Raw genomic sequence first — 27,147 nt, forward strand, 5'->3', positions numbered from 1 at the left:
TTTTTTGCCCCGGTCATCTGGCGTTTGGGGTGCTCGTTTTTCACGAACGACTCGGCTTGCTGTATGACCAAAGTGTGCCACCTTTTTTTCAATTGGGTTGTTCAGAGGATATTGGAAAGGTTGTGAGTAATTCTAGAACAAGAAAAAACCTTCCGCAAAAAAAGAAAGCAAGCAAGCAAGCCGAGCCCACTGATTGGCAAGCCGGCTGTGGTATATTTCCCTTTTTGGCAGAACCCGATTGTTGATGAAGACTTTTCCTCTCGTCCAGAGATGATACCGCCCAAGCCCAAACGCCGTCGCTATGCAAAATGATTCCACCCTCTTCAAAAACCAGCCAATTCCACGCACGCCATCAAAGGAGAGCGAACGGACAGTCACCGCTCACATGGTCAGCCACTCTTCAAAGTAGACGCAATTGCTCGCGCTGACGGGGCCGCCCTCTTCGCATAGGTTGAAGACCGGGCACCGTCCGCAAGGCGCCTGGGTGAGACCGTTGCCCCACGGCTCCTCGTCCTCGGGCGCACACCTCGTGCTCCTGTAGCCCATGGCGCCGATGCGCTCCAGCCGTCCGTCAAACACCAGATTGTCCAGCAGCATGCGCAGATCCATCTCGCGAATGACGACACCTTCGATGACGCCGCTCTTGCTGATGAAATCGAGAATGGTCGTCGCGGTGGGGTAGTTGCGGTAGCCGGGAGGATGGGGGACGAGCACGCGGCCGTGCTGGCCAGTGGGTGGTTTGTACTTGGGCGGGTCGGCGGTAGGGTCGTGTCTGCGGGCGGCGGCGGCCTCCTTCTTGCGCGCAATGGCGTCCTTGGACACGGCGGGGCGAGGTTGCTCGACCCAGCTCATGCCCTCGACAAACTGCACAACGACGGCAGCAATCGTCTCGATGAACTCGACGTCGAGCTCGCCGTCCGTGTGCCACGAGCCTCCCGAGACGTCTTCGGCGGGCGTCAGGTGCGCCAGCATGTAAATCTTGCGGCCGGGGTTCTTGACGCTCGTGATGCTCTTGACCAGCCGCTTGCCCTCGAGCGACTTGAGCGCCTTGTTGATGACCGTCTGGTGGAAGTTGGTCTTGGCCTTGATCGTGCGCGTCCACATGCCTTGGTCGCCGGTCGAGGAAATGTGCGAGTATACGACGCGCTCGTTCGCTTCCATGCCCCGGAGTCTGCGGCGCATCAATGGGTCAGCATGTTTGCTTCATTTTACTGCGGTGCTGGACTCTGCTCTTACTTGTTCGCATCTTCGCGCGTCCGCAGCCGCCAGCAGAGCGTCCGGTCATATGAATTTTGGCCCGACTCGAGCAGCTCGAATAGGTGCGAGTCCACCAGCTGCTGGCAGAGCGTGACAAGCTCCTCGACATCCTTGGCAACTTCCAATCTCGCGAGGTCTTCTTGGTAGAAAATGTGGCCCGGCTCGCTCTCGGCGCACTTTTCGTAGAGTAGGTCCTTTTTGCTCGTCATGTTGAAGGTGTGATTCTCGTTCGACGGAGTCCAGGCAGTCTGTCGGGGCTATCTGTCGACCATGGAGAGGGTTGCGAGGTGAGGTCGAGGGCGGTGGTCGTTGAACGCGGTTGAATCGAAGAGTCAAAGATGCGACGCGATTCTTTGGTTGCCATCCATGAAATTCAGCAGCGGGGGTCCGTGCTCAAGGCGGTGAGACATTGGCTTCCAGTACTGCCCCGCCAATCCTGTCGCTGCTGAATAACCAGACGAACATCAAGACAACATCTCACCGGTCTTTCTGTCCAAGACTTTTCGCGATCACGATGACGCTCCTTTGCCTTCTACCTTGCAGATGGTTGAAATGGTACTTTTGCTTTATTGAAACTCACAGCCTTACTCTGCGTTACATTCAGCCTAGGATCTCTCGACTACAACAGGGATCTTTGTTATGCAATCTCTCCGCTTGGCCAAGTTTCTTCAGCTCTACCAACCTCTCCGTCATTGAAGTTTTTGTTGTTCATCTGACTTTCAAGCCGCTAAGTTAGCGCTCCACAGACCATGCAAGAATAGCAATACGAGAAATCTTCAGCTACCTCCCAGCGACGTCTTACTGAGATGCTGCCCGATCGAAGTGTCAAGATTTCGACATACCTGAATCTATTCTCCAATCATCTCATCCATCTAGTCCACAAACATCGAACATGACCACACTCGCACGGCATTGACCCGACTGGAGCTGCAACCACGGGCTGCTGTTCCCTTGTACCTGGTGAAGATCTAGTCCGGGATTTCGACATTGCGAAACGGCCGGCACGTCACGCAGCTCCCCGGTGTGATTTCATAGTCTGCTACGCAGGCACAGCAACCACCACGAGTCATCAACACCGCGCCGTTCCCCAGACGATCTGCAGTGACACAGTCCGCGCCAGGATGCTACTCCAGGCGCCCAATCATGGCTCGCGGGGAGCAGACTGGACAGCGGCTGCCCTGACGATCGCACTGCTGCGAGCGGGGTGAGTGTGCAGACTGCATGTCCAAAACTTCTGGGGAGCAGCCATGACCACCAATGCGGAGGTGGACAGAATCAACCCCACTGTGTTTGCAGTCCCAGGAGCTTGGAAGTCTGGGGAAGTCGGCATGTCTGTGCACGTGGCCGGCGGCGAGAATAGCGTTGTGTTGCCAGTGTTCCTTGCTGTCGGTCAGCCCCGAAGAACGATATCTACAGCATCTGGACTCTGGAGACGGCCTTGCGTCACCCATTGGAATAGCAATGGCGATAGGCGTGCAGCTTATGGGGAGCGTCGGCCGGGCCCGCTCCTCGCATGCCGTCCCACTGATCTGCGATTGCTCCCACTTGCCGGAAGAGGGGGAGGCGTCGAGTTCGAAAAGTGAAGCTCCTGCGTGTGATGCAGCAGGCGTGAGGTTGGATCAAACTTGTCATGGATCCCGGCCAGTCAATCAAATTCCCGTTGCTTGGTACTGACTCCGAGCAGTTCTGGCAATTTAGGTTTCGGTCGGGTAGGCTCGGCCTGCCGTTTACGCCAAAGCGTCAAACATCAAAATGCTGTACGCCGCACAAGGCTTATCACACGACTTTTGGACAAAGTCGAGATCCACCGCTCTTCGCCTCCCCGTGGACAGTTGCCCTTTGTGGCAGCCAAGAGTGCGCCTATCGTAACCATGACCCTGGCAAGTCGCGGCGGCATGTCGATGTTGAGACGCAGGCAGCGCGAGTGGCGCGTGGCGACCGGCCTTGTTTGCTTTGCAGGCTTTTGCAGGACCGACTGCTGGCCCCAGGACGGTGAGCTGACAGACGCTAATTTGCTGATCCAGGGTCGGGCTTTCGGCCTTACCTTATCATTGCCTTCGATTGGGACTTGCAAAAATTGGATCCGCTTCTGCACCCTTTGCTCGCTGCAAGCTGCACGCGAACCCCGTCAATCGCTTTTTATTATTTTAATCATGGCCCTGCCGACTTTTGTTGCTTCCCTGGTTCTTGCTCCCGCGTCCCCAATTCCCCGGTTCCCTGCCTGGCCACCTCCCTCCGGCTGCTGAAGATCAAACTCCTTCGCGGAGCTTTAGCTAGCCCTCGACACTAATTTTCCTCGCGACCTCGCGTCACTCGCGTCGCGCCATGGGCTTCCACGACGTCGAGAAGTCGGCCGCCGAAGCCGAAGTGGGCTCAGACTCTTCCAACAGGCACGGCGCCCCCGTCTACACCGTCGACGGCAATGCCGTACCTGGCGAGAGCTTCGAATATGGTGACAGCCTCTACGCACGCATGCAGAGGCTGGCCGGCAAGCTCAACATTGAGCAGAGAGGTATTGAGCGCGTGCCTGAAAATGAGCGCACCGACACCTCTTTGCTGAACGTTGGAACTATGGTAATGGCCCACGGACCAACAGTCCTCTCGCCCACCTGCTAATGGGGCATCAGTGGCTCTCTGCAAACATGGTCGTTTCGTCCTTTGCCATTGGTATCCTGGGAACGGAGCTTTTTGAACTGGGCGTCGCCGATGCCATGTTGGTTTGCCTCTTCTTCAACCTCCTCGGCATCATTCCAGTCTGCTGGTTCTCTGGCTTTGGCCCCATCTTTGGTCTCCGTCAGATGGTCCTCTCCCGTTTCTGGTTTGGCTGGTATGGAGTCAAGCTCAGTAAGAACCCTGACTGCCCTCTACAATTTCTCAGACTTACGTGGTGTCAGTCGCTTGCTTCAACGTCCTGGCTTGCATGGGCTGGTCTTCCGTCAACTCCATCGTCGGTGCTCAGCTGATTCACGCCGTGAACAATGACGTCCCTGGTTGGGCTGGCATTGTCATCATTGCCATCTGCACCTTCCTCGTCACCCTGTTTGGTTACAAGATTGTCCACGCCTACGAATTCTGGTCTTGGATCCCGACCTTCATCGTGTTCCTCATTACCCTCGGTGTATTTGCCCACAGTGGCGACTTTCAGGCCATTCCCATGGGAGTCGGAACATCGGAGCTCGGTGGTGTCCTGTCGTTTGGCTGCACAGTCTACGGATTTGCGACTGGCTGGGCCAGTTACGCCGCCGACTACACCGTCTACCAGCCGAGCAACCAGAGCCGTCGCAAGGTCTTTCTCAGCACCTACCTCGGTCTGATCTTTCCTCTCCTCTTCACCCAGATGCTCGGAATCGCCATTTACTCTGCTACCGCTATGAACGGCGGTGACAACCGCTACGCAACTGGATACGAAAGCTCCGGCACTGGTGGTCTGCTCGCTGCCGTCGTTACCTACAAGATGGGCCGGTTCGGCGATTTCTGCCTCGTCATCCTGGCCTTGTCCATCATTGCCAACAACTGCCCAAACATTTACTCGATTGCCCTGACCGTCCAGGTCTTTGCCCGCTGGACTACCCACGTTCCCCGTTGGATCTGGACCGGTGTTGGTACTGGCGTGTACATTGCGATTGCCATCCCCGGCTACTCTCACTTCAACATTGTCCTTGGTGAGTACCTTGCATTCATATTTTCAACGAAGCCTGCTGACGAACGACCTCAGAAAACTTCATGAACTTCATCGGGTACTGGCTTGCAATTTACGAAGGCATCGCCGTGTCGGACCACTTCATCTTCAAGCGCGGCATTGGTGGCTACAACCCCGAGCACTACGACAAGCCAGGTGAGCTGCCCCCGGGCATCGCTGCCATCGCCGCCTTCTGCTTCGGCGTCGTCGGCATGGTCACCGGCATGTCGCAGACCTGGTTCGTCGGCCCCATCGCCAAACACGCCGGCCTGCCCGGGATCGGTGGAGACGTTGGTTTCGAACTCGGCTTCCTCTTCGCGTTTGTCTCGTACGTCCCGCTGCGCATGCTCGAGATGAAGATGTTCAAGAGATAGGGGGCACCAGGGGCGAATGGGCGCCCTGGCGCTGCTGCTTCGTGCAACGGCTGCCCGCGGTGGCGTTGCCGGTCGATGATGATGTTGATGTTTGTCGTTGTTGGTCAAAAGACTACTAAAAAGGATAGAAGGGAGAAGGCGCCGGCGGTGAATCTGCTCCCCTCGTCTTTGGGGCTGCGCGCATTTTTGGACGTTTCTGGGCATGGGCATGGGTATGCATCTTGGTTGCATCTTCCACCGGTGTGGTGGGCTGCATGTGTTGTAGCGTTTTCTCTTCACTTTTGTTGGCAAGATACCACATTTGTTGCTGTTACTGCTGTCTGTCTGTCACTTTCGCGAGCTCTCCATTTGGCATTTGCTGCGAAATTGCTTCCGTGTCTCCCCCAGACACCCTCTACGCCTCCGACTTTTCCTTGGTGCGCTGCTCGTTTTGAGGGGTCGGACTGTTGACTGCTTGTCGTCCGCCAAATCACAACCAGCTCCTCCTTGCCCAACCTATGTACTTGGCGCCAGCTCCATGCGTAATAGGTTGCCATGTGAATTTCCGGCCAGCGAATACGAAAAATGCCAACTTATGCTCCCGTCGGCAAGCCACCAGCCGAGAAATGAACGCTGCACGTCTTCCTCCGCAATGCACCTCAATTCTAAAGTATAGCAGTCTTCAATGGGGTGACTCACACTCCACAGAACGACGGCATGGTTCGGCAGTTCCTCCTCGCCATCGGTTTCGCGTGGCGGTTTCAACCTACTTGGCAGTAGGCCCGCACAGTGCCGAGGTTTGGTGGGTGTGAGTGGTTAGCTGTGTGATGTAGTTTCAAACATGATGCAGCACGGATCCAGATCCAGATGGCGGCAGGGCGGCCCGGGACACGAGGTCATTGGAATGGTGTTGGGAAGTGGGATGGTTGATTGTTATTGTGCAGTGTCGAATCCTGACACTTGTGGAGAGCTGCTGTCTTTTTTCTTCTAGGTATTAACTAATAGCTAAAACGCAGCTCTATAGTAGCCCGGTTGCTGTTAGACTAGCAAGTATTTAGTATATAGACCAATCACGTGTGCCTACATTGTGTCTGTTTTCGTAAGAATTATATATTTACCTGCTATGTCCTAAAACAAGCTCCCCAGCAAACAGCCTTAATTTTGAAGTTTGGAGGATTTGTGGGCAGTGACTCACACCACGGCATGATTCTACAGAATCCGCCTTCGCTATCGGTTTCGGGAGTCTGCAATTAAGGTTGTGTGAAGGAGGGTTTCGTCATACCTCCACCTGCACAGACATAGATCCACGACGCGAGGTGCAGAGGCGCCTTCTTAAGAAGACGCGGATGGACGCGTGGGGTGCGTGGTTCTGTTCAAACTGCTCTTCTATAAGTTCAGACCAACAAAAGACAGCCGTGTCCTCTTTCCATCCAATCCCATCCCATCGCCACAGCTGCTTTTCCCCCCTCCCTCCCTCCCACGCACCATCATGCCCTTGCCCTTCGACCCCGACGACTTGTCGCGCTTCTCCGATTTTTCCATCCACACGACGCCCTACAAGACCGTCGGCTCGCACGCCATCACGGCCGACGTCCTCATCCCCAAATCCCTGCTCACCTCGCCCTCCCCGCCTCGCCCCCTCCTCGTCCGCTTCCACGGCGGCGGCCTCGTCGGCGCCTCCAGCCTCTTCCCGGCCTTCTTCGCGCCGTGGATGCTGCAGCTGGCCGAGCGCGAGGGCGCCGTCATCGTCTCGCCCAACTACCGGTTGCTGCCGGAAGCGAGCGTCGGCGACGTGCTGGCGGACGTCGAGGACGTGTGGAGGTGGGTGAAGGGGGAAGGGGAGGAGGAGGGGGGGTTGGCGCGGTTTGTGGAGCACGAGACGAAAGGGCGCGTGACGGTGGATACGCGCAGGGTCATGACGGCGGGGGATAGCGCGGGCGGCTACTTGAGCGTCATGCTGGCGCTGCGGCATCCGGATGAGATTCGGTGAGTGCGTCCAATACCAACCCCCCTCCCTACATGTACCCCTGGCCAACCCACCCCCTACATGTACATTACTGACCGCACCCCCTTCTCCCCCTCCCCCAGCTCCGCCACCGCCGCCTACCCCATGCTCGACATCCGCAGCGCGCACTTCAGCACCAGCTACGCCAAACCCATGTTCGGGCTCCCCATGCAGCCGCGCGCGCTGTACGACGCGCACGTCGCGGCCGTCCGCTCGGGCGACAAACCCGGCGTCATCAGCGCCGACCCGCGCTGCGAGCGCTTCGAGCTGATGTTCTGCGTGCCGCAAAACGGGATCTGCAGTGAGCTGTTCCCAGCCGACCAGAGGGCGTGGGTGCCGTTTGAGGCGGTCGAGGACGGGGCACGGTTGCCGCGCGGTGGGCTTTTTGTGGCGCATGGTGCTGGTGATGATGTGGTGCCGGTTGAGGGGAGTAGGGCGTTTGAGCGGCTGGTGAGGGAGAGGGATGGGGAGGTGCGGTTTGTGTTGGCTGTGAGGGAGGGCGGGCATGGGTTTGATGCGGAGGCGAGTGTGGATGACGAGTGGATGCGAGACGGCTTGAGGGGCGTTGTGCAGGCGTGGTTGGAGGAGTAGATGGGGCTGGTGAGAGGGGAAAATGCTGGAGGGTGAGTAGGTACATGTCGAGAAGTCACGTTTGAATGGCTTGCTGGCTGGTGTTTACCAGAGTCTGCTACATTGAATATGTAGGTTTGCACTCATATGCCACTTGAAGATTTGGAATCCGGGATTGGAATTGCGTCCGAGTATACGCAGACATGGAGGTAGGAGAAAAAAGAGGGGGCTGCTTAGCTGTGTTCCCCAAAAGAAATACGAGAAGATGCGGAATTTGTAATTGAGGAGTGAGGTCGTTATCGGTGCCGTCAAGGGCCCTTGCATCCGTCAGTCGATTGGCGTACCAGCTGGGTACATGTAGGTAGCTGCCCCGCACCGCGTCTGACATCATCGCGGGGCTTGTCAATGTCGAGTATTTGGAAACATTTGCGCCTCTCAGTCTGCATTTGCATTTCACCTGCACATCCAGCGGGTCCGCAGAAATCATAGCTCGCAATAGTCATCAATCGAGGACAAGTCAAGGCACACGAGGACGAGGGACAACTAGCTGCGCATGTATGGAGGCAGCAGCGGGGTTGATCGCAGTCTTTGTCTATAACAACCTTTGGCCCCTCCCTCCGCTTGAAAGAAAAGATCAAATCTATCTGATCCATTGGCTGCCGTGTGCTCGTCCACCGCCATCCAATCAGTCCACATTGCCCGCCGTTTTCGTACCCTGCCCACCATCTCCCCTCCCGCGCGTGCAGCTCACACACAAGCACAACCCGAGCCACACCATCGGGCTCGGTCTGCAGCGAGTGGACAGCGCAGCACCCACCACCACATCATCATCAGCAGCAAGGGGACCCGAAGGCAGCCTAGCCCATCCATTGATAAAGTGAGGAGGCGCCGCCCGTCTTGTTTTGGCGTGCCTACTTTCTCAACACCAAACATTTATGACAACTTCAGCCTCCATCGTAGCAGCCATCATGACGACGTACCACGGCAAGTGCACCTGCGGCCAGACGCAGTGGGATGTTAAGCTGGAGCCGGACCAGGCCAAGCACATTCTTTGGTAGCTCCTCCCTCTCCCCTCTTCCCCCCTCCAACCATCCACACCCCCACTAACGCACCCCCCTCTCCCCTAGCCACTGCAACACGTGCAAGTCCCTCAGCGGGGGCACCTACACGCTCAATCAAATCATCCCACGCTCCGCCCTGACCTTCACATCCGGCGAGTCGGCACTCAAGAAGTACACGTACACGGGCGAGAGCGGCAACGCGGTGCACTGCTACTACTGCGCCAACTGCACGACCCACCCCTTCCACCACCAGACCGTCATGGGCGACGACAAGATTGTCGTCCGGACGGGCTTGCTGGAGGGAGGGGAGAAATTTGAGCCGGCCGCGGAGATCTTTGGCAAGGTGCGCTGGGCCTGGGAGAGGGAGGTTGCTGAGACGTTTGAGACGTTGCCGCCGTCGTGAAGGGGGAAGATCCATGGGTGGATGCGAGGGAAGAAGGGGAAGAAGGAGAAGGACAGACTTTGGTCAAGAAGGAGGGGCTGGGGCTGGGGCTGCGTCTGGATGCCACCTCACGTTTGCCTAGGTGGATACATATGTACCATGAAATTGAAAAAATCCGTGTGGTTGACCGTCGTCCTCTTCAATGCCTGCCTGCCTGCGGCCAGCACGCAAACGTCGATGTAGTTGGTCGTCACAGCGTACTTGCGCTCATCATCAAAGTGAACTTGAAATCCATCTTCATTTGCAAAAAAAAAAAAAAAATACCCTTGATTCTTCATGCCCCCCAGAATCAAAAAACCCTATTCATTTCACATCACCATCACCGCACCGAGTGACGTCTTCACAACTTCCCCTCCCCCTCGGGCCTACTCAATGGCGCCAACCGCCTGTCAAAATGCGTCGGACACTCATAGCCCCCCGGATTCTTATCCAAATACAGCTGATGGTACGTCTCGGCATCCCACCACTTGCCCGCGGGCAGAATCTCCGTCACAATCTTGCCGTTCCACCACTCGCGATTCGCGCGCTCGGTAACGTCGCGCGCGATCTTCTCTTGCTCGGGCGAGTGGTAGAAGATGGCGGAGCGGTACTGCGGGCCCGTGTCGGGCCCTTGCGCGTTCATGGTGGTTGGGTCGTGGATTTTGTAGAAGTATTCGAGCAGCGTGCGGTACGAGGTCAGGGAGGGGTCGAAGGTGAGGCGGAGGGCTTCGGCGTCTGCGCAGGATCATTCGTTAGTATAGACAACAACAACAAGCTCCACCTCCAAACCAAAAGAAAAGCCCAAGAAGAAGCAAGGGAAAAACTCACGACCCGTCCTTCCCCCACAAACAGCCCTGTAGCTCGGCCCCTCCGTCTCTCCCCCCGTATACCCGACCTTGGCATCGACAACGCCCTTTCCACCCCCAAACGTCTTGCGGTACTTGTGCTCGACGCCCCAGAAGCAGCCGGCCGCGACCGTGGCCGTTTCGTACTTTGCGCCATCCGCAGAAGCAGCGCCACCGCCGGAGCCGTTTTCCACGACGCGCAGCGAGCCGCCGCTGCTGCTGAAGGGCCGCATGAGCCGGCTGAAGAGGGAGGATGTGGTCATGGTTGTGGTTGTTGGTGGGGTGGTGGCGAGGAAAGCTGCGATGGCGATGGCGAGGGCGAGGAGGAGCGGGAGAGAGTGCGAGAGTGCGAGACCGGAGGGTCGACGGCTGGTGGTTGTGTTTGGAGACGTCTTGGAGCGTCGTAGGTACGCGTTGATGGTAGGTGGTGGCGATAAAAAATTGGAGCAAAGTGTTCGTTTGGTCAGAGTCGACGTCTAGATGCTCGTCGTCTGCCTTTGTCTTTGTGCTGCGATGAAAAACCGTGCGCGAGCTGGATTGATTGGTACCTTTTAAGCGGTGATGTACCTATGTAGCCAGAAGATGAAAAGATCAATGACAAGGTTGTATGGACGAACCAGTTCAAGCATCAAAGGACCAATAAGAGTTGGGAAAGATGGGAAGTCTGGTATATATCTTTTTCCCACCGCACGCACGCACCACCCAAGCTCTCGTCCGTCCCGTCCCGAACCTAATAGAGTCAATTGCACCACGACTTCGAGCACCTAGCCCAATTACGCCAATGGCGTCATCCATGTCGCCGCTGTCCTCATCCTTTCCATTGAACGCACCAAAGACATCTGAGACAATCTGTGGACAACTAGCAGATACATTACCTACCTCTGCGACAAGGCCCCCGGGGCAAGCAAGCAAGCAACCCCGCATCTGACAAATCCCCCGTCTGCTGCGCGTCACTTTTACTGCCGTTGGTGCCAAACAGGCAATTCGGTACGCGAACTCGTGTACAGGTACATCATCACAAGTTTCCATATCGCGTCGGTGACGATGCGGGTTTCAAACCACTTTCCATGGCCCATCACTCTTCCTATTTGCCTACGTACTACTGACCGTTTCGCATCGCGCACCTTTCCACTTCTCTCTTTGCCTGCACACTGTCGGTCCATCTTCTCCATGACAACAAGTAAAAACGCTGTGGTAGTCTCGCAACAGAAAGTCAAGAAGAAGGGGAAATAAGCTGGGAAAAGAAGAGACAAAAAAAACAGAGACTCGCTACAAACCCCTCAAGCAGAGAGAATGGGAAAAGAGACGGAAAAAAAAAAAAGAGTCCAAAGGAAAGCGCCGTGTCCTTGCCTTGCCCGTAGCCATACCATACTACTGTGTGATGAGAAGCTGCACTTTGCTTGAAGAAGGGGCAAGAAAAATAAGAGTGGGTGTATCAATCCTCCTCGATTGTTGCCATGCCCTTCTGCTCCTTGATTTTCTGCGGCTGTGTCTCCGTTCCATTCCCCGTAAACCCCTGCCGTTCCATGGTGGTGGGATAGTGAGATGCATCGTAGTGGAAAGCGTGCGTGCTGCTCAAACTCCAAACAAGGAGGCGGGAAGACAAGCCGGTAGAAAGGCTGAATATCATGGTGATGATGTGGTTGTCTATCGCGAACTGGTGTTGGCAATGCCGAGTCGAGCCAGAGCGCTCCGATGGAAAGAAGAGAAAAGTCAGTCGTCTGGTTTGCGCATGCGCACGCTTGCTACCGATTGGCATCTGTCGGATTCTGAGAATGCCAGTCGATCTTCATCTATCCAAGCGATGATGAAGTGCTACGAGGGAGTGGAGTTGTGTGTAAGGAACGTATTGACTAGCAGAGTGTTGTTCAGGGCCCCGTCGCCGCAACTTGCTCGCGCAAGCTGCTGGGCTCGGGCTTCCGCTGCCGCCTACCGAGAAGCGTCGCGTTGTCGAGGCTCAGCTCAAAGGGGCCCTTGTTGCGGACCTGGCGCTTTGCAGCGGCTGCTACGGTGGGCGAATGCTGACCATATCCTCGTTGACCTGCAGCACTTGTTGCCTGCTGCCGTGCCTGCGCCGCCGCGCTAAGCGAAGTGTTTTTCATCTTTTGCTCCATGCCGCTGACATCGGCAGCCTGGCTCTTTGGCAGCTTGGCGGGCAAGTCGGTCGCGTTGGCGTTGTAAGGTGCACTCTGGCTAGCTTCCTCCTCCTCTTCGTACAAGTCTTCTTCGTCGAGAGCGTTGAGGCTATTCATGGGATTGGCGCCGCGGTACCCTTGCTTGAAGTTTTTGCGGCGCTTGCCTTCCTCCTCTTGCCTGTGCACTGCATAACTCACGTCAAATACCTCGCGCAGGTTGACGGCACCAGGAGAGCGGAAATCCATCCGCCTGCCACCAGCGCTGGGAATGTCGTCGAGGTAGGCAAGTTGGGCCGGGATGTTTGGACCTGCCGAAGGCTGCTTCAGGAGCGGCGTCGCTAGCGGGGGCGCATCGGCGGCTGCGTGCGTCTCTTCCTCAGACTCGCGGATCCAGGGATGGTTGAGGAATTGCTTGATATCATAGCGCTTCTCGGGATCGACGGTCAGTAGATGTGACACGAGGTCCTGGGCCGACTTGGAAATGTCGTCCCACCAGGGCGACAGGAACGTGTACTGTCCCCTTGCGACCTTTTCGGTAAGAGTCTGGATGCTCTCATCGTAAAAGGGAGGGAAGCCACACAGGAGCGTGTAGAGCACGCAGCCCAGGGCCCACATGTCGACGCTCTTGGAATAGCGCTCATCCTTGACGATCTCGGGAGCCGTGTAACCAACGGTGCCGCATGGAGTCATCGTCTGGCTGTCCCAGATGACCTTTGACAGGCCAAAATCGGCAATCTTGATGAGTCCGATGCCACCAGCACCAACACCCTTGACAAACTCGCCCTCGTCCACCTTGTCCTCTTCATCAGAAGACTTGGGCTTGGGGTTCTTGGTGGGGACGAAGGGTGCTGGGTAAAACAAGAGGTTCTCGGGCTTGATGTCACTGTGGATATGACGTCAGTGTACGGTCGTGCGAGCCAAGGGACAAAGCAGGGTGCGTGACGAACCGATGGACGACTCCGGCCTCCTCGTGCAGGTACTCTAGAGCCTTTGCAACCTGGACGATGACGTGACGCGATAGGTTTTCGCTAAAGTACGTGAGGCGTACTATTTGGTGGAAAAGCTCTCCGCCGGGGCACAGCTCGAGGACAATGTAGTAGTACTGTCTCGACTCGGAAAAGTCGACGAGCTTGACAATGTTGGGATGGTCCAATTGCCGCATGATTTGGACCTCTTTGAGAATGTTTGCCCTCTGCGCGAGCGAGTTAGCAGCTGTCAAAGCGGAAGGTACATACGGGTGGGGATGCGTGTCATCTCAGCCGCCAGCACGCGCAAGTCAGTAGTGGGATGCGCACCTCCACAGTCTTGGGAACCTTTTTGACATCCGGATGAAGGTGTTTGTCGCCCTAAGCCACCACCACGTTGGCACCAAGTTGCAAAGGGATGACAAAACGCGCTATAAACACCAAAGTACTGGACATGGACGCCTGGCGACTGAGACTAGCAATCAAAGAAAGACGTGCACTCACCTGGTTCGCATTCATCTCAAACTTTCTGACGACCTTGATGGCACACTCGGGGTATTGGCCCTGGCTGTCCTTTGCGCGGTAGACGTTGCTAAAGGCGCCGTCGCCCATTTTCTCAATCAATATCCATCGGTCCAGGCCTGGGTACTTGGGCATCTTGCCCTTGCTCTCGCGTTCCTCGGCAACGATGCGCTCGAGCACCTGGGGGTCGTAGGCAGCGCCCTTCTTGTCTTTGGCGGCGGCTTGTGCTTTGTGATGATCTGCCGCGGCTCGTGCAGCAGCGTCACCGGCGCGAGCAGCGACATTTTGGTTGTTGACAGCAGCGGCTGAGTAATCTGCTTGCGGGACGTGTGCTTGCTGGAGCGGCTTGTGGTCGATGACGTTGGGTTCGCTCAGGGCATAGGGTTCAGGCTGGGCTGGAGCGTAGTTGCGCGGCTGCTGTTGCTGGTGTGCGTGGACGGTGGAGACGTTTGTCGTGGGCTCACCATGAGGCGAGTGGGCGGCGCGAGCCTGCTTCCCATGGCGGAGGAAGTTTTTGAAGTTCTGTATGGTAGCCATGTTTAGTGGGAGAGTCGAGGCAAGGTATGCAGCAGGCGCGACAGGGCGTCAAGAGGTGTAAGGTAGGCAAATGAGAGTAGAGGTGGTGGTGGAAGAGTTGTTGGGCGAATGAGGAGAGGGGTGCGGACAAAGAGGAAGAGGTGTCGGAGGAAGCGACGGGGTGGTCGTGGTGAGGGTTGGTCTTGGAGAGGGTATGACGGAGCGGGCGGAGGAAACGATGTCATCGTTCTCTTCCATGGCAAGGCGCGCGTTTCGGCTGGCAGCGACCACGGCCGTCTTGGCCACACTCACGCAGATGGAGAACGGGCACCAAGACGCCTGTCGCGTGGGCTGATTCTGAACATGGAGCAATCTCACCTCTATCATGGGCATTGTGCTGGTGGTTTCTAACCGTCAATTTGAAGTCAAGGATACGGCCCAGTGGGAAGGTGTAGGACGAGGCGGCGGCCAGGACTCGGTCAAGGGGCGGGCGGCGGTAGGGTAAGCTGAAGACGGGATGGCAGAGGTACAGATGCAAAGCGAAGGATGATGGTGGTGTTGATGCGGCTCTATTCGGGGGCCTGGCAAGCATAAGAGGAGCTGATGCGGGCGAGCGGGCGGGAGATCAGTAGCCACAAGTCAACCAAGTCAAGCACCTTTACGACGTTTACGTATCCGGCGGCAAAGTGCTCCAGACTGGCCGTCTGCTTGGTCATCTACCTAGCCGTCGTACCTGTACAGAGCTGGCGACGCCACGCGCGACGGACAGCGACTGGCGACAGGCTAGCTGAGGTTGAGAATATTCAAGTCCTACTCCTAGGCGGGCAGTGGCAGCAGCCAAGGCATTAGGAACCTGAGGGTGTAAACGGGCCTGCATGACGTAAGCCCGCATCTCCAGATTCAGGGCATGAGGATACAAGAGAAAACACCGCCACTCGCATCACTCACGTCACTGCATTCCTACGTCCAAATCCCTTACCGAACGCTCCATCGTCCGCCATCAACAACTGTGACAGTGGTGGTGACCGAGTGGCTGTTGAGCCCAATCTCGGTCCGACGCATGGTGACGTCCTCACTCCTCAGCCATTTATTTCCTCACTCCTCGTCGACTTTGCTGCCCGCCCAACTGTCGTCAGACGCGTTGAAACGGAAACGATCTCCAAAACCTCTCACCTCGCCGCAGTCCTGCACCTGCCAAGGTTGCGACAATCTGGTGACGTGAGAATTGACATGAGGCCGGCTCAGCTCTGTACCGACCTACGTCAACACCCTCCTATTTCCTCGTATGAACATCACGGCCTCAGGTTCCTGGCCAACAAGTCCCATCTGCTGAACACCATCCCGGCGCAACCGGCCTCTGTCCGCCGGCGCGCGAGCTGAGCTGAGCTGGACCAAACTATGCCCCTCCAATCGCGAGGCGCGAGCACCGGCGCAACAAGACAACAACGGCCTGATGCTCGTGAATCCGCGTTGCCGCCATCCACTAGCGCCAGCCCGGAGCCGGGAACTACTCACCAACACATTTTGTGCATGTTGTTGAACGGCTGACTGATTTTGGAAGGGTCAAAACCATAAATTTTTTTGCCCGCCTAGGTACCCGTCTGAACCGGGCCGTCAACATGGAACAGTCGCAGCCACTCATGTGCTTACACCTCACAGAGACTTTTCTTGCCTACACCTACCCCAGCCCAGGGTCTCGTATCTGTCTGGAGCTATGACCACCACGCGAAGCAAGCATCCCGTCGCATTTCAACAACAACTGCACAAAATACCCACCCGCCTTTCTCCACCCCCACTGTTGTTCTTCCTTAAGCCCGCTCACCCCAGTCCGTCGTTGTTGTCGTTGGAAAACTCCGCGCGTCCTTTCCGAGCGCCCTCGTCTACATCGGCCTTCAGCCACAGCTCGGCTACCGACATGTCGAAGGGCAGCCAAAAAAAAAAAAAAAAAAAACTCGGCATCTCGCCGTTGTCTCGTCCTTTCATGTGGCCGACTGGCGCGATGCTGACTGACGGGACATGAAACAAAGCATCAACGACAGGCCGGTGGCTGTGCGTTGGAGAGGAAGGGATACGCCTGCCGATTGACACAACTAAGCTTCTTCTTCCCTGCCCTGCTTCTCTTTCTTCTTGCTTCACAACGAACGCCTTTCCTATTCGAAAAAGCAATCTGCAAATGATGTGCCTCGAAAGATTCTGGCGTGAGCACAGGACGTGGTATTGGATGTACTGTAATATCGTGGCGATGACCACCGAAGCTCTTCCACTTGCTCCCAGCAATTCGGCGTCTAGAGGCTTTCCCGTCTTCGAAATGCCTGCCAGCAGTCAAGTTCTCCCACAACATTCCTCCATCCCAGAGCTTGATGCTGCCCCCGTGTGTGTCAATTCACATTGAGCTACCCTCTATACAACCACATCGCATCTTTCCATCCCATCCATCCATCAACAGCTCCCTCTACGCGCCACGACTGCCACGCCGCCGTCTCGAACTCCCGCTCAGCAACCATCGCCCCATCTCCCCTTTCTCCCCTCCCTTCCCTCTCATCACAACACCCCCATCTCTCCTTTTTTTTCCCCCCATCCCTCAACTCTGCACACAAATACAGAGGCAGCGCAAAATCTACCTGCCTGACGTTAATCAGCCACCTACATGTACCTTCAACGCCATCCCCAATCCCCCCCTTAATTAACATCATTCTCTCGTCCTCTCCTACCCCATCCCCCAGCTTTTCAAAACGTACCGTTGTGACCTTTGCCAAACCAAGCAAAAACTGCAAGTCTGGTGTGGATGAGATGGGGTGAGATGAGATGATGTGGAGGACGGATGGGTATATAGGTCGGTAGGTAGGTAGGTGGGTGGGTGGATTGGAGAAGGGGTTGTGGATGCCAACAACGAGCTGGATTTGGCTGGTGGATTAGGCTGGATAGGACGGCTATGTAGGGATGACAATTGCTCAAGCACGATATTGAGGTCTCCTAAAAAGATGGACGATTTTCGCGAGTCGATACTTGACTGGCTTTGTTCTGCTTTTCAGTGATTCGATGATGTGTGACTGACGGCAATGGTTGGGAACTATTGGCCCGGTACACGCCGATTCTCACCACAAAGACATACACAGGGGGTCGGACTGCTTTTTGTTGTATTTATATCCTCCTCCACAAGATCTAATTGTTGATACTCCTATACTCGCCCCTGCGCCCCGTCGCGCGCTCCATCCTGCGCCGCTTGACCTCGTCCTGGATGCCGCGGTCCTCGAGCTCCTCGCGAATCTCGGCGTCGACCTCCTGCTTGGCGCGCAGCACCGTGCCCAGCTGCGGGTAGCGCCCCATGCTGACGACGGGGTGGTGGGCGATGCAGCGCAGCTGGTCCTCGCAGCGGGCGGCGCACGTCTCGAGGTCCTTGCGCTCGTACGTCTTGGGGTGCGACAGGCGCTTGATGTTGAGCTCCGGGTACAGCAGGCCGGAGCCGTGCGAGGGGCCCTCGAACGCCTGCCGGTACGGGATAAAGCTGGGCAGCTCGTCGTGGAGGGTTGCGCCCACGCAGAGGGCGGTCTCGTGGCACCACGTGCGCGCCACGTTGCGCGGCGTGTAGCCGCCGCCGCCGAGGATGAGGATGGGCAGGTTGTGGCTCTTGACAAACTCGACGCACTTGCCGTGCGCCTTGATGTTGAGGTTGAACTTGCCCAGCCGGTCGCCGCCCAGCGAGTCGGCCCCGCATTGCAGCACTATCACCTCCGGCCGGTACACTTCGATCGTCTTTCCTGTGATGCGCCGGAAGAGCCACTCGTAGTCTTTGTCGTCGATGCCGTCTTCGAGCGGCACGTTGAGTGAGAAATAGGCCCCGGGCTCCGTGTACCCCTTGGGTCCCGTGTCGTCCGGCCCGCCTGTGCCGGGGAAGAATTCACCATACTTGTGGTACGACAGCGTCATGACGCGGTCCGTGTTGAAGAAGGCGGCCTCGACTCCGTCGCCGTGGTGCACGTCAATGTCGATGTACAGCACCCGCACGTACTTTTCCAGCAGGTGCTGGATGGCCAGTACAATGTCGTTGACGTAGCAGAAACCAGACGCTTGTCGCTTCTTAGCGTGGTGGAGGCCCCCGGACCACGATATTGCAATGTCGGACTGCCCCGATGACAGCGAGTGTGCCGCCTCCAGCGTGGCTCCCGTGCATAGTGTCACATAGTCCCAGATGCCGTCAAAGATGGGACAGTCGTTGAATTCGTCGGTGAAGACGTAGCGGTTGAGTTCTTCGCGGTGGCGCTTTTGGATGTCGGCTGGCGACTTGATGTAGCGCAAAAAGTTGAGATAGTCGTTGTCGTGGAAGCGGGCCAGCTCCGACATGGAAGCCGGCAGTGACTCGTTCAGATCCATGGCATAATGCAATCCGTATCCAAACACCAGCTGCTTGGTCAACTGCAGCCGCCATGGCTTCATCGGATGCTTGCTGCCAAAGTGGTGCTGCTCCACCTCGGGGTTGTAGTGGAACGACACCGTGTACCCCTGCGGCCGCTCGATTCCATTCTGCTCGGCCTCCATCTGGTGGACGCGCTCCTTGTCGGCCGCGTTCAGCTGCTTGTAGCTGAGATACTCGACGCTCGTCGTGAGCGGCGACGGGTCCGGTGCCACCCATGCCTGCACAATGTCGTTGTTGAATGCCATTTCCGGGGAAGCTGGGCAGACTTCGCCCTTGCGCTCGCTTCGAGCACAGATGTCTCCCAAAATAGAGCCAGCACGGGGTCGAAACGTTGCGACAAAAAGGCCTGATTAATGATTCCCTGCTCTTTCTTGGTTGGATAGATGACGACGTCTCTTTTGACAGCTGGCCCCTTAGTGACGAGAGAGATGTTTCTTCCAAACGGGTGGGATCAGTTGGACACAGGATAAAGCTTGCAGTGTGGCGGAGTGATGTGAGAGAGATTGAGAGATGTCGAAGTTTGGTGCGGCAGGTGCAACGAGACAGGAACCGATCTGGGGGATCGTTCGGAGATGGAGCGAGATTGACGGGCCGAGCGGGTCCCGGCAAGGGCGCTAAGCCCGTCCCGGCTGAGGGGTTGCGCTTTACCGGGTTGAGACTGCTCACGTGATGCGAAGCCTTTCTGGTCCTGAGCGGCGATCACCAACCACCATTCAGGCCTCATCTCCACCAACAGCAAAGGCAACGCGCTAGCCAGCACTTTTGGTCTTCAAACGACTCTACCTGCTACTTGTCGTGGCCGCCTCTTCAATCATCACTTTTGCCTCGAAATTTTCTGGGTTTCCAAAGTTGTTGCCATCAAACAGGTGGTTCATCCCATCACATTCCCGCCCTCGCGTCATCAACTGTCATATCTTCTTTGGTTCTGCTCGCGTGCATCATCACCATCCACGGTTGGCACGAGTCTAGGGGCTTTCTCTCTCTCAAAAACCGGTCGTCATGGCCCTCACCGACGATCCAGCCTCGGTGCTGGAAATGTTTATCCACGATGGTATGCAATCCACCCGGCTATGATTACAATGGCTTATACCTTCAAGTGGCAAACTTGCCTGCAGAGGTTACCCACTTGTACGAAGAAATGCAAGCCAAAGAGCAGCAAATTCAGGCTTGTTCCAACATCATTGAACGGCATGACGGGAGCCTACAGAAATTTGTCAAGCTCAACTCCAGCTTGGTGAAGAATCCCAAGGAGGAGCCTTACAGCAAAATCATCCACCAAAACTACGACAAGGCCCAACTGCTCCAGGAAGAGAAATGCGCCCTGGCCGAAAAGGCTGCTTCACTTGTACGTCTCATGTTTTTGTCATGGCGGTGCATAACTAACGTGGCGCAGTTGGACCGCCACGTGAAGCGTCTGGACATCAAGATCAAGGACTTGACTACAGATGGCTCCATAGCGCATGATCCCCAACTCCCTTCGCTGCTGCGTGATTCTCCTGGAAACCTCGTGCCCCCGGTCTCTTCTAGTGCAACAGGAGCCAACACCCCTATCCCATCCCTTTCCAACACCAAGGCATCCCAACCGCTGGCAGCTCTGACGATACAACGGTTAGCTCATGCTACTGGCCAAGCACGAGCCGCCAGCACTCCGGGCGTCGGCGGCTCGGGGACGATACTCCATCGAAGCGACGTGCCTCCTGGATCAAACCTGGCAGCCGCTCAAAACAGACAGCGTGAAATGTCAGTCAGTAGCGACACCAAACGCCGACGCCTGCACCTTGGATCGCTGCCTCCCGCCAGTTCCTCGCTGGCACGCCAGTCTTCGATTGGACCCGGAACGCCCAAGGTGGCAACGCCCTCAGGTAGCCGCGCGGGAAGCGCCGGTCCGCGTCCAACGAAAAAGACCAAAACGGTGCTGCCTGGCAAGGCGAATCGCAAGAAGATTGGCAAGGCAGGCATTTCGAAAAAATCAGCGCGGAGGCTCATGGGCAGCACGCGGGCATCACCATCAACGACCGGCGATGACGAGAGTATGCTCAGTGATGCCGACGCCTCAGACGAGGACGCGTCGGCGCTGGGCCACGACGGGGCGGCAGACGACGATGGCGCCGACATGGAAGAAGACGCGGACGACACTGCGTACTGCATTTGCGAGCGCGTCAGCTTCGGCGACATGGTCGCGTGCGACAATCCAAAGTGCGATATCCAATGGTTCCACTGGGAGTGCGTGGGGCTGGCGCAGGAACCCAAGGGCGAGTGGCTGTGCCCCATTTGCGATCCCAACTCCAAGTACGACAAGAAGAAGAAAAAGATCCGGTAAGGCTGCGTCAGCAAGGGACGATTGGAGAGGGTTTTGTGTCATGATTGGTGTTCGCTTAGGGGTGCTGGCAGCAGATGGCGCGCGGCCACGATTGGTGAGCAGGGAATGCAAGGCGGAGGATTTGTAGACGTCGAAAATTATACCCATCACAGACTGCCCAATTGAGCAGACGTTCTAGAAGCAAAGCCCGTATACGCGTTGGCGGAGATGTGCCTAGCGTCCGCTGAGAGGGGCGCACCGGACGGTCGGAGCGGAGCAGCATGATTGCGACTGGGGTTGTCCACATCCTCCCTGTCTGTCCCTTTTCCCCAACACCCTTCTCCCTTCCCTCCAACACGCTCAAACGTCGCTCGCCACAGCACGCGTCTGGTCTCTTGTTGACATTTTGACGACCGGGACCAACCCCCCAAAACATCGCACGCCACAAATTACATTACATATTCCCAACTCGTCCCTTGCAGCCGCTATCGATTGCGCCGACCCACCGACCAAGCAAGCCCCCTGACGCCTCGGGCCTTCCCAAACAGCTCCCACTCTGTCACTGCTGCTGACAGTTTCTCAACCTCGACCTCCCGACCGTCTTGTGGGCTGTGGACTGCTCCGGCGCTCTTCATTCGCTCGACCCGTCCGCGCCGTTGTGCAAGCCACGGCTGTTCCTGAACTAACGCCCTCGCCACGCGCCGCCGGTCCTGCACCACGAGCGCCGCTCAATTGAACCGCACAAGCGTCATAGCCGGTTTGTTGTGCTCAATATCGACGAGGCCTCCTCACTCCGCCATTGAATTTCGAATGCCATCGGCTTTCAAGTCGCGACTGCCGCCGCTGTGAACCACCAACTTGAACACCAGGGGGACCTTGTTGCGGCTAAGCGCATACTCCAAACACCGCAGGCTTCATGGCTGGTCACAGTCCGGTATCCCCCATCTCGGTTGAGAATGCCAACGCCTGGTCTCCACCTTCGAAAAACCTCTACACCGGCGGCATCGACAGCCTATACTCGCCCAGCATACTGCCCACCCCTCGAAACCAGCTCGCGACGCCGCCTGCTTCCATCCACACGACCATTAGCAACGAAGGAGGGATGCCCAATGGCTTGGCAAGACCGAACGGGCAGCCTTCGCCGCCCAGTTCCATCGCCCGCTCGAGCGACGGCGGTGGGCTGTATGCGCGCAGCCTCCGAGACCGAGAGAGTATAACGAGCCGGAAAGCCCTGATGATTGAGGAGTCGCTCTCGGACCACTACCGCATGCTCAAGGGCTACTTGGCATCGCACCTCCGCGACGAAAAGGGAAATCTACGTCCCAACCGCGCGAGAGACAAGTTGCTGCGCTTGTCGCAGGTGCAGTTCCAGGAGCTGAGTACAGACGTATACGATGAGTCGCTGCGGAGAGAAGAAGAGCGGAGAAAGGGCGGTCCAAACCATCCGAACAATGACACGCCCAAATTCCTCCCGCCAAAGAGCAATTACCATCCCAAGCGCAATCAAGCACGCCAAAAGCTCTCCACGCTACCCATTGAGCGCTTTCGCCAGCTCGCAACCGACGTCTTTTACGAACTTGAAAGGCGCTTTCCTCACTTTGTCGATCGCCCAGAGCTGTCTGTCCCCGGCAGTCCCACAGGAAGTGTTGCGAGCAGTCGGGGCCCGGGACGAAGGGGAACACCAAGTTCGGGAAGTATGGGTAGAGGACCTCCTCCTCCCGGCTACCGTGGGCCTCCTCCGGGACCTCGCGGACCTGGTAGAGGACCTCCAGGCCCAATGGCAAAGCAGTCACAATCGAATACGATTGTCCCCACCAAGAGCACACTGGTAGAGGACGACGATGATCCCAGCGGCATTGATGATGACGATGAAGATCACGACGCATTTGGGCTAGAGGATGCTGTTCGGAGATCCAGCCGAAGAACCTCTGGCAGGAAGAGCGCTGCGGCTCAGGACGTAAGGCACCTACCACACTAAAAGAACATACCGAGGCTCACACAAAATAGGACAAGGTTGTCGCAGACTTGAACCTGGAAATCGTTCAGCTCAAGGAAAAGTTTGAGGAGCTCGAGTTGAAGCTGAAGGACCGCGACTCTGAAATCGAGAAGCTGAAGGCCGACGAAAAAAGCAGGGATATTGTAGGAGCTCTTTCCCTGCCACCGTGGCTTGGCACTAACACTGAACAGGACCTCGACAAAAATGGGACGGACGAGGACATGGAAGAGAAATTGAAACACGCACAGGAAGTGAATGACTCTCTAAGGATTGAGCTTGAGCAAGTCAAGGCTGAAAGTGAAGAGAAGGCGCGGGAATTGCAAGCTCAGTTGACCAAGTTGGAGCAAAACCGCAGCCCCGATTGGGACAACGATTGGAAGCAACGCTACGAGGATCTGGAAGCAGACTTTGAAGAACAGCAAAAAGCCACGGAAGATGTTCGGCGGGAGGCGTTCCAATTCCTCCAGGAAATGCGGTCCCTCTCGGAAAGGAGCACGTATCACCTCGAAAAGGAGGAAAAGCTTCAGAACCAGGTTTCTCAGCTGGAGTCCGAGGTAAAGGAGTGGAAAACACGTTTTGCCCGCGCAAAGGCCCAGGTTAGGCACCTCCGGGCATCTTCGGCTGGAACCAATTTCACCCAGGATGCCTCTATCCATACCAAGGATGGCAACATTGTCGATCCGGCTGGAATGGTCAAGGACGTTCACGTCACCAAGTTCCAGCTCAGTATTGACCAGCTGCTGCAAACTGCTCGCAAGGCCGATCCAGCAGATGTTGTTGAGTGCATGAAGGACGTTGTCAGCTGTGTGAGGACCATCACTGCTGATGTCGAGGTTGGATATCCTTCGAGTGGAGAGAGCGATGACGAGGGCAACTCGAAGAAGCAGCAGAAGCTCAAGTCTCGCGTTTCTGCCACAGCCAACAACCTCATCACTGCCTCGCAGAACCATGCCGCTGCTGCTGGTCTTTCGCCCGTCTCTCTCCTGGACGCTGCCGCCTCGCATCTTACCACTTCGGTGGTGGACCTCATCAAGACTGTCAAGATCAGACCGACCCAGCCGGGAGAGGAAGATTACGAGGTCGTCGAAGCCAGACCTACCCATGTCAGCAAAGACTACTACGGCATGGCCAACGGACGCCACTCTCGTCACGCAAGCGGCGTCAGCATAGATTCGACCAGATACAGCCGCTCTGTCACCGGTTCTCCCCGCCCTTGGTCTTCGAGGAAATCCACAGCCCCCAATGGACATCTTAATGGATCCATTGTCAGGGAGGCAAGTGGTCTTGAGGAGATCAAGACCTACTTGCAGGACCAGACTACCGACCTGGTCAACAGCATCCAACCGTTGGTCCAGGACATCCGCAGCGCACCTTCCAATGGCCCTCTTCCCCAGTCCAGCATCGACACCCACGTCAATGAAATCAGCCGCACTGTCTATGAGATCAGCTACAAGACCCGTGAGGCCATTGAGAATGTTCACAACCCGGCACTGTCAAAGCACGCCAAGCCTGTCGTCGAGGTGCTCGAAGACTGCCGCGAGGATCTCGTCCAGGCCTCGGGCGATAACGAGGGTATCCAAAGGGAGAAGATTCCGCCGCTCGCCTTTAAGATTGCGCGGGCCACAAAGGTATGAATACCAGATCTTTCCAACCCGTCTCCCGCTAACTGTTGCAGGAACTTGTTGTCCGGGTTGAGCGCATCGACAACCGCGACCTGACCGAAGACATGAGCGTCTCGAATGATTTTTAAAGGCGCCCTTCTTCGCTGCCGCCGAGCCTCCACTGAGCTTGTTCTTCTCGATAATCCTTGGCATCGTCCTCGTGGCATGCATCATCAAAGTCTTTTTCATTTCTCCTGAAAAACCCCCTCCTCCTCCACCTCCCTCTGCACCCGGCCATTCCGGCCCTCCACCTCCACCCCCTCCCCCGCATATTCGTCATCGTTCTTTCCACTTGCTAGCCTACATGCGTGTCTAACTGATATTGTAAAGCCTGTTCGTGTCGTTTTTTGTATAGTCGTTTTTGATCGCTTTGCTCTTTTTTTGCTTCGTCTTTTTTGTCTTGCCAGTGCAGTTTCAGCGGACGAGGGGCGCCTCTGTCTTCCTTTTTACGCGCTCACGTACACACGTACCCTCCATTTTCCCGTCACATCGTTGTTGTCATCATCGTCACATCCCATTGTCAACCACATCTTTCCGTCTCTACGTCGTTGTAGTGAGCATTTCCCAGCGCGCGAAGGTTCTTTCGGGGGCTCGGTGGTTTCGTCGTGCTGGCTTCGTACTGCCAATGGTACGTACGTCGCTTCCAAAGCTTTCTTCTCTGTTTTGTCGGGGAAAAAGCCTTTCTAAATTTCTCTCGTTTCGTCTTCGCCTCTTTGTTTGTACTATCAGGATTAGGAGTTGGACGGCAGGCTAGATACTCTGGACACACGCTTTGATCATTGTGGAGGAAATTTCTCTCGTCTTTGCTTTTTCTCTTCTTCTTCTCAAGTCGACTTCTTTTGTTGGGTTCGGGTGAAGGCAGAAAGCCCGTCCAACATTGAGACGGACACAAAAAAGGCACATGATTCTGTTCGCTTGCTTTGCTTCTTTGCCTTTTCTCGTCATCGTACTCCCCACAAAAAATGTCTTGAGCTTTGTTACTTCTTCGCCGTCCCCTTTCAGATATCTCTCGGCCCGCCCGCTACAGTACAGCGCCCTTACTAGAGGTCCGCTGCGAATAATGTCTGTTGTTTTTGCCTTTTGCCTTCCCCTTTTGAGCCGCAGCAGCAGCATCTTTTCAGAAGCTCCTAAAATACCACAGTGTGATCCAGCGTCCAGAGTCTCCGCCTTCCACCCGTTGTAGCGATGATAGTACCGCCCCCAATTTGCTAGCTTGCTTGGCTGTCCTCTTTCGTTCTTGCTGCTACTATATACCATTCTGCGCTTTCGCTCCTCCCGCTCGCTCCTACTTGATCGTGAAACTGAATGTTGATTGGTGACTGTGTTTCGTGGAGGGTTGGATGTGCGCGCACGACCAGGGGAGTAGATATGTAGTAGAAATCAGGGTGGTGAGCAACGCAACGCAACTATCCCCTCAATTGCGTTGCGTTGCCCTAGGCAATCGTCAGTACTATTACGTTGCGCAACTTGGGGTCGAATTGCGTTGCGTTGCCTATATTACTGAAACTGACTACTACATACAAAGGGTTCATTTTTAGGCGTGTTCGCCCTGAGACTGATTAACAAGTAATCAGTTAAGTATGGGCTCAGCGCGTGAAGAGATTGGCATGGATGTGAAGGGGTTGGATAAGCCTATGGTTGAACATGATGGCTCCTTGGGAACCTTGAATGCTTGGGGAACCCTTGGGTTCCCTAATGTAGTAACTTGGTAGCTTAGAAATGCAATCTGACACCCCTGGATGCGCTGCGTTGCGTTGCTTACCACCCTGGTAGAAGGAGGAAAAAAAAAAAAAAGTTTAGTTAGCAGGGGTTAGTTGGGTTAGTTGGTTGGTGCGTGGGTGGTAGGTTGGACAGTTCGAGCATGGCAATCATGCGGCAGTTGCAGTTTATTCTCATCTATTACATACACACACATGCCCAAGGTACCCAATCCAATCCATCTGTGGTGCCGCCTGCCTGATTCCATGCCTGTCTAGGTGTTCTGATATCCACGCCGCCCGAATGCCGTGATTCTCGAGAGGCAAGAGAGACGACAGGAAAGAGAGTCAAGCCGCGTCTCCGTCATCATTCCAAGTAACATAATCTGCGGCTGTGCTTAAACCCTCCTGGCTGGACAGCAAACAGGCAAGCAGGTTGGAGAAACGTGTTCCCAGGAATTCGCACACGACGTTTCGCTCCCCTCTCTCTCCCTTGGCATCGCCAGCCCACCACCTCCACATAAACATGTAATGACATGCGTCGAATCCCTTTCATCCAGCCGAGCGGGCGACCTCTGACATCCGTCCACTCATGCGTCAATTCCAGCGATCTCCCATCAGAATTCCAATCTTGCTAAGGTCAAGTGAGTTGAGATAAGCGAAATCTTCTCTTTTCACTCTTTCGTTTGCACGGGAAGGCAACGCAAGCCAACGGACGCCATGCTGGGAAGGACAGGACAGGAGAAAAGAG

The 27,147-nt window shown here is 56.1% G+C and overlaps 10 protein-coding genes across 10 annotated transcripts; 5 read left to right on the plus strand and 5 right to left on the minus strand.

Annotated features, from left to right (window-relative positions):
* Positions 1-381: 381 nt before the first annotated feature.
* Positions 382-1,466, minus strand: BKA78DRAFT_250427 (RNA polymerase Rpc34; the record flags this gene model as incomplete). The annotated part of the gene is made up of 2 exons (XM_066884569.1): positions 382-1,171; positions 1,237-1,466. 2 exons carry the CDS (start codon positions 1,464-1,466, stop codon positions 382-384), a joined length of 1,020 nt encoding a protein of 339 aa, XP_066745959.1.
* A 2,116-nt stretch (positions 1,467-3,582) lies between these two features.
* On the plus strand, positions 3,583-5,310 carry BKA78DRAFT_352351 (purine-cytosine permease; the record flags this gene model as incomplete). The annotated part of the gene is made up of 4 exons (XM_066891338.1): positions 3,583-3,831; positions 3,885-4,101; positions 4,152-4,919; positions 4,973-5,310. The coding sequence occupies 4 exons, from the start codon at positions 3,583-3,585 to the stop codon at positions 5,308-5,310; spliced, it is 1,572 nt and encodes a 523-aa protein (XP_066745960.1).
* Positions 5,311-6,778: 1,468 nt separating this feature from the next.
* On the plus strand, positions 6,779-7,885 carry BKA78DRAFT_295098 (Alpha/Beta hydrolase protein; the record flags this gene model as incomplete). Its single annotated transcript, XM_066886436.1, has 2 exons — positions 6,779-7,275; positions 7,378-7,885. The coding sequence occupies 2 exons, from the start codon at positions 6,779-6,781 to the stop codon at positions 7,883-7,885; spliced, it is 1,005 nt and encodes a 334-aa protein (XP_066745961.1).
* Positions 7,886-8,832: 947 nt separating this feature from the next.
* BKA78DRAFT_295099 (Mss4-like protein) lies at positions 8,833-9,328 on the plus strand (the record flags this gene model as incomplete). Its single annotated transcript, XM_066886437.1, has 2 exons — positions 8,833-8,918; positions 8,992-9,328. The coding sequence occupies 2 exons, from the start codon at positions 8,833-8,835 to the stop codon at positions 9,326-9,328; spliced, it is 423 nt and encodes a 140-aa protein (XP_066745962.1).
* A 379-nt stretch (positions 9,329-9,707) lies between these two features.
* Positions 9,708-10,454, minus strand: BKA78DRAFT_249802 (putative peptide methionine sulfoxide reductase; the record flags this gene model as incomplete). Its single annotated transcript, XM_066884503.1, has 2 exons — positions 9,708-10,081; positions 10,175-10,454. 2 exons carry the CDS (start codon positions 10,452-10,454, stop codon positions 9,708-9,710), a joined length of 654 nt encoding a protein of 217 aa, XP_066745963.1.
* Positions 10,455-11,900: 1,446 nt separating this feature from the next.
* BKA78DRAFT_126723 (kinase-like domain-containing protein) lies at positions 11,901-14,460 on the minus strand. The gene is made up of 4 exons (XM_066882531.1): positions 13,796-14,460; positions 13,622-13,672; positions 13,274-13,518; positions 11,901-13,209 (listed from the first exon to the last, which is right to left on the minus strand). The coding sequence occupies exons 1-4, from the start codon at positions 14,348-14,350 to the stop codon at positions 12,060-12,062; spliced, it is 2,001 nt and encodes a 666-aa protein (XP_066745964.1). The 5' UTR covers positions 14,351-14,460; the 3' UTR covers positions 11,901-12,059.
* A 2,946-nt stretch (positions 14,461-17,406) lies between these two features.
* Positions 17,407-19,276, minus strand: BKA78DRAFT_312898 (uncharacterized protein). Its single transcript, XM_066888338.1, has one exon. It carries the CDS (start codon positions 18,986-18,988, stop codon positions 17,492-17,494), a length of 1,497 nt encoding a protein of 498 aa, XP_066745965.1. The 5' UTR covers positions 18,989-19,276; the 3' UTR covers positions 17,407-17,491.
* Positions 19,277-19,465: 189 nt separating this feature from the next.
* BKA78DRAFT_266392 (inhibitor of growth proteins N-terminal histone-binding-domain-containing protein) lies at positions 19,466-21,245 on the plus strand. Its single transcript, XM_066885470.1, has 3 exons — positions 19,466-19,794; positions 19,841-20,088; positions 20,137-21,245. Exons 1-3 carry the CDS (start codon positions 19,743-19,745, stop codon positions 21,061-21,063), a joined length of 1,227 nt encoding a protein of 408 aa, XP_066745966.1. The 5' UTR covers positions 19,466-19,742; the 3' UTR covers positions 21,064-21,245.
* Positions 21,246-21,718: 473 nt separating this feature from the next.
* BKA78DRAFT_126797 (uncharacterized protein) lies at positions 21,719-24,728 on the plus strand. The gene is made up of 3 exons (XM_066882532.1): positions 21,719-22,999; positions 23,050-23,181; positions 23,230-24,728. The coding sequence occupies exons 1-3, from the start codon at positions 21,959-21,961 to the stop codon at positions 24,670-24,672; spliced, it is 2,616 nt and encodes an 871-aa protein (XP_066745967.1). The 5' UTR covers positions 21,719-21,958; the 3' UTR covers positions 24,673-24,728.
* Positions 24,729-25,214: 486 nt separating this feature from the next.
* Positions 25,215-26,272, minus strand: BKA78DRAFT_126819 (uncharacterized protein). The gene is made up of 2 exons (XM_066882533.1): positions 26,201-26,272; positions 25,215-26,132 (listed from the first exon to the last, which is right to left on the minus strand). The coding sequence occupies exon 2, from the start codon at positions 25,954-25,956 to the stop codon at positions 25,450-25,452; it is 507 nt and encodes a 168-aa protein (XP_066745968.1). The 5' UTR covers positions 25,957-26,132; positions 26,201-26,272; the 3' UTR covers positions 25,215-25,449.
* Between the last annotated feature and the right edge of the window lie 875 nt (positions 26,273-27,147).

This window comes from Phyllosticta capitalensis (genome assembly GCF_038381095.1).
Source record: "Phyllosticta capitalensis strain CBS 128856 chromosome Unknown BKA78scaffold_4, whole genome shotgun sequence".
Lineage (NCBI taxonomy): Eukaryota > Fungi > Ascomycota > Dothideomycetes > Botryosphaeriales > Phyllostictaceae > Phyllosticta > Phyllosticta capitalensis.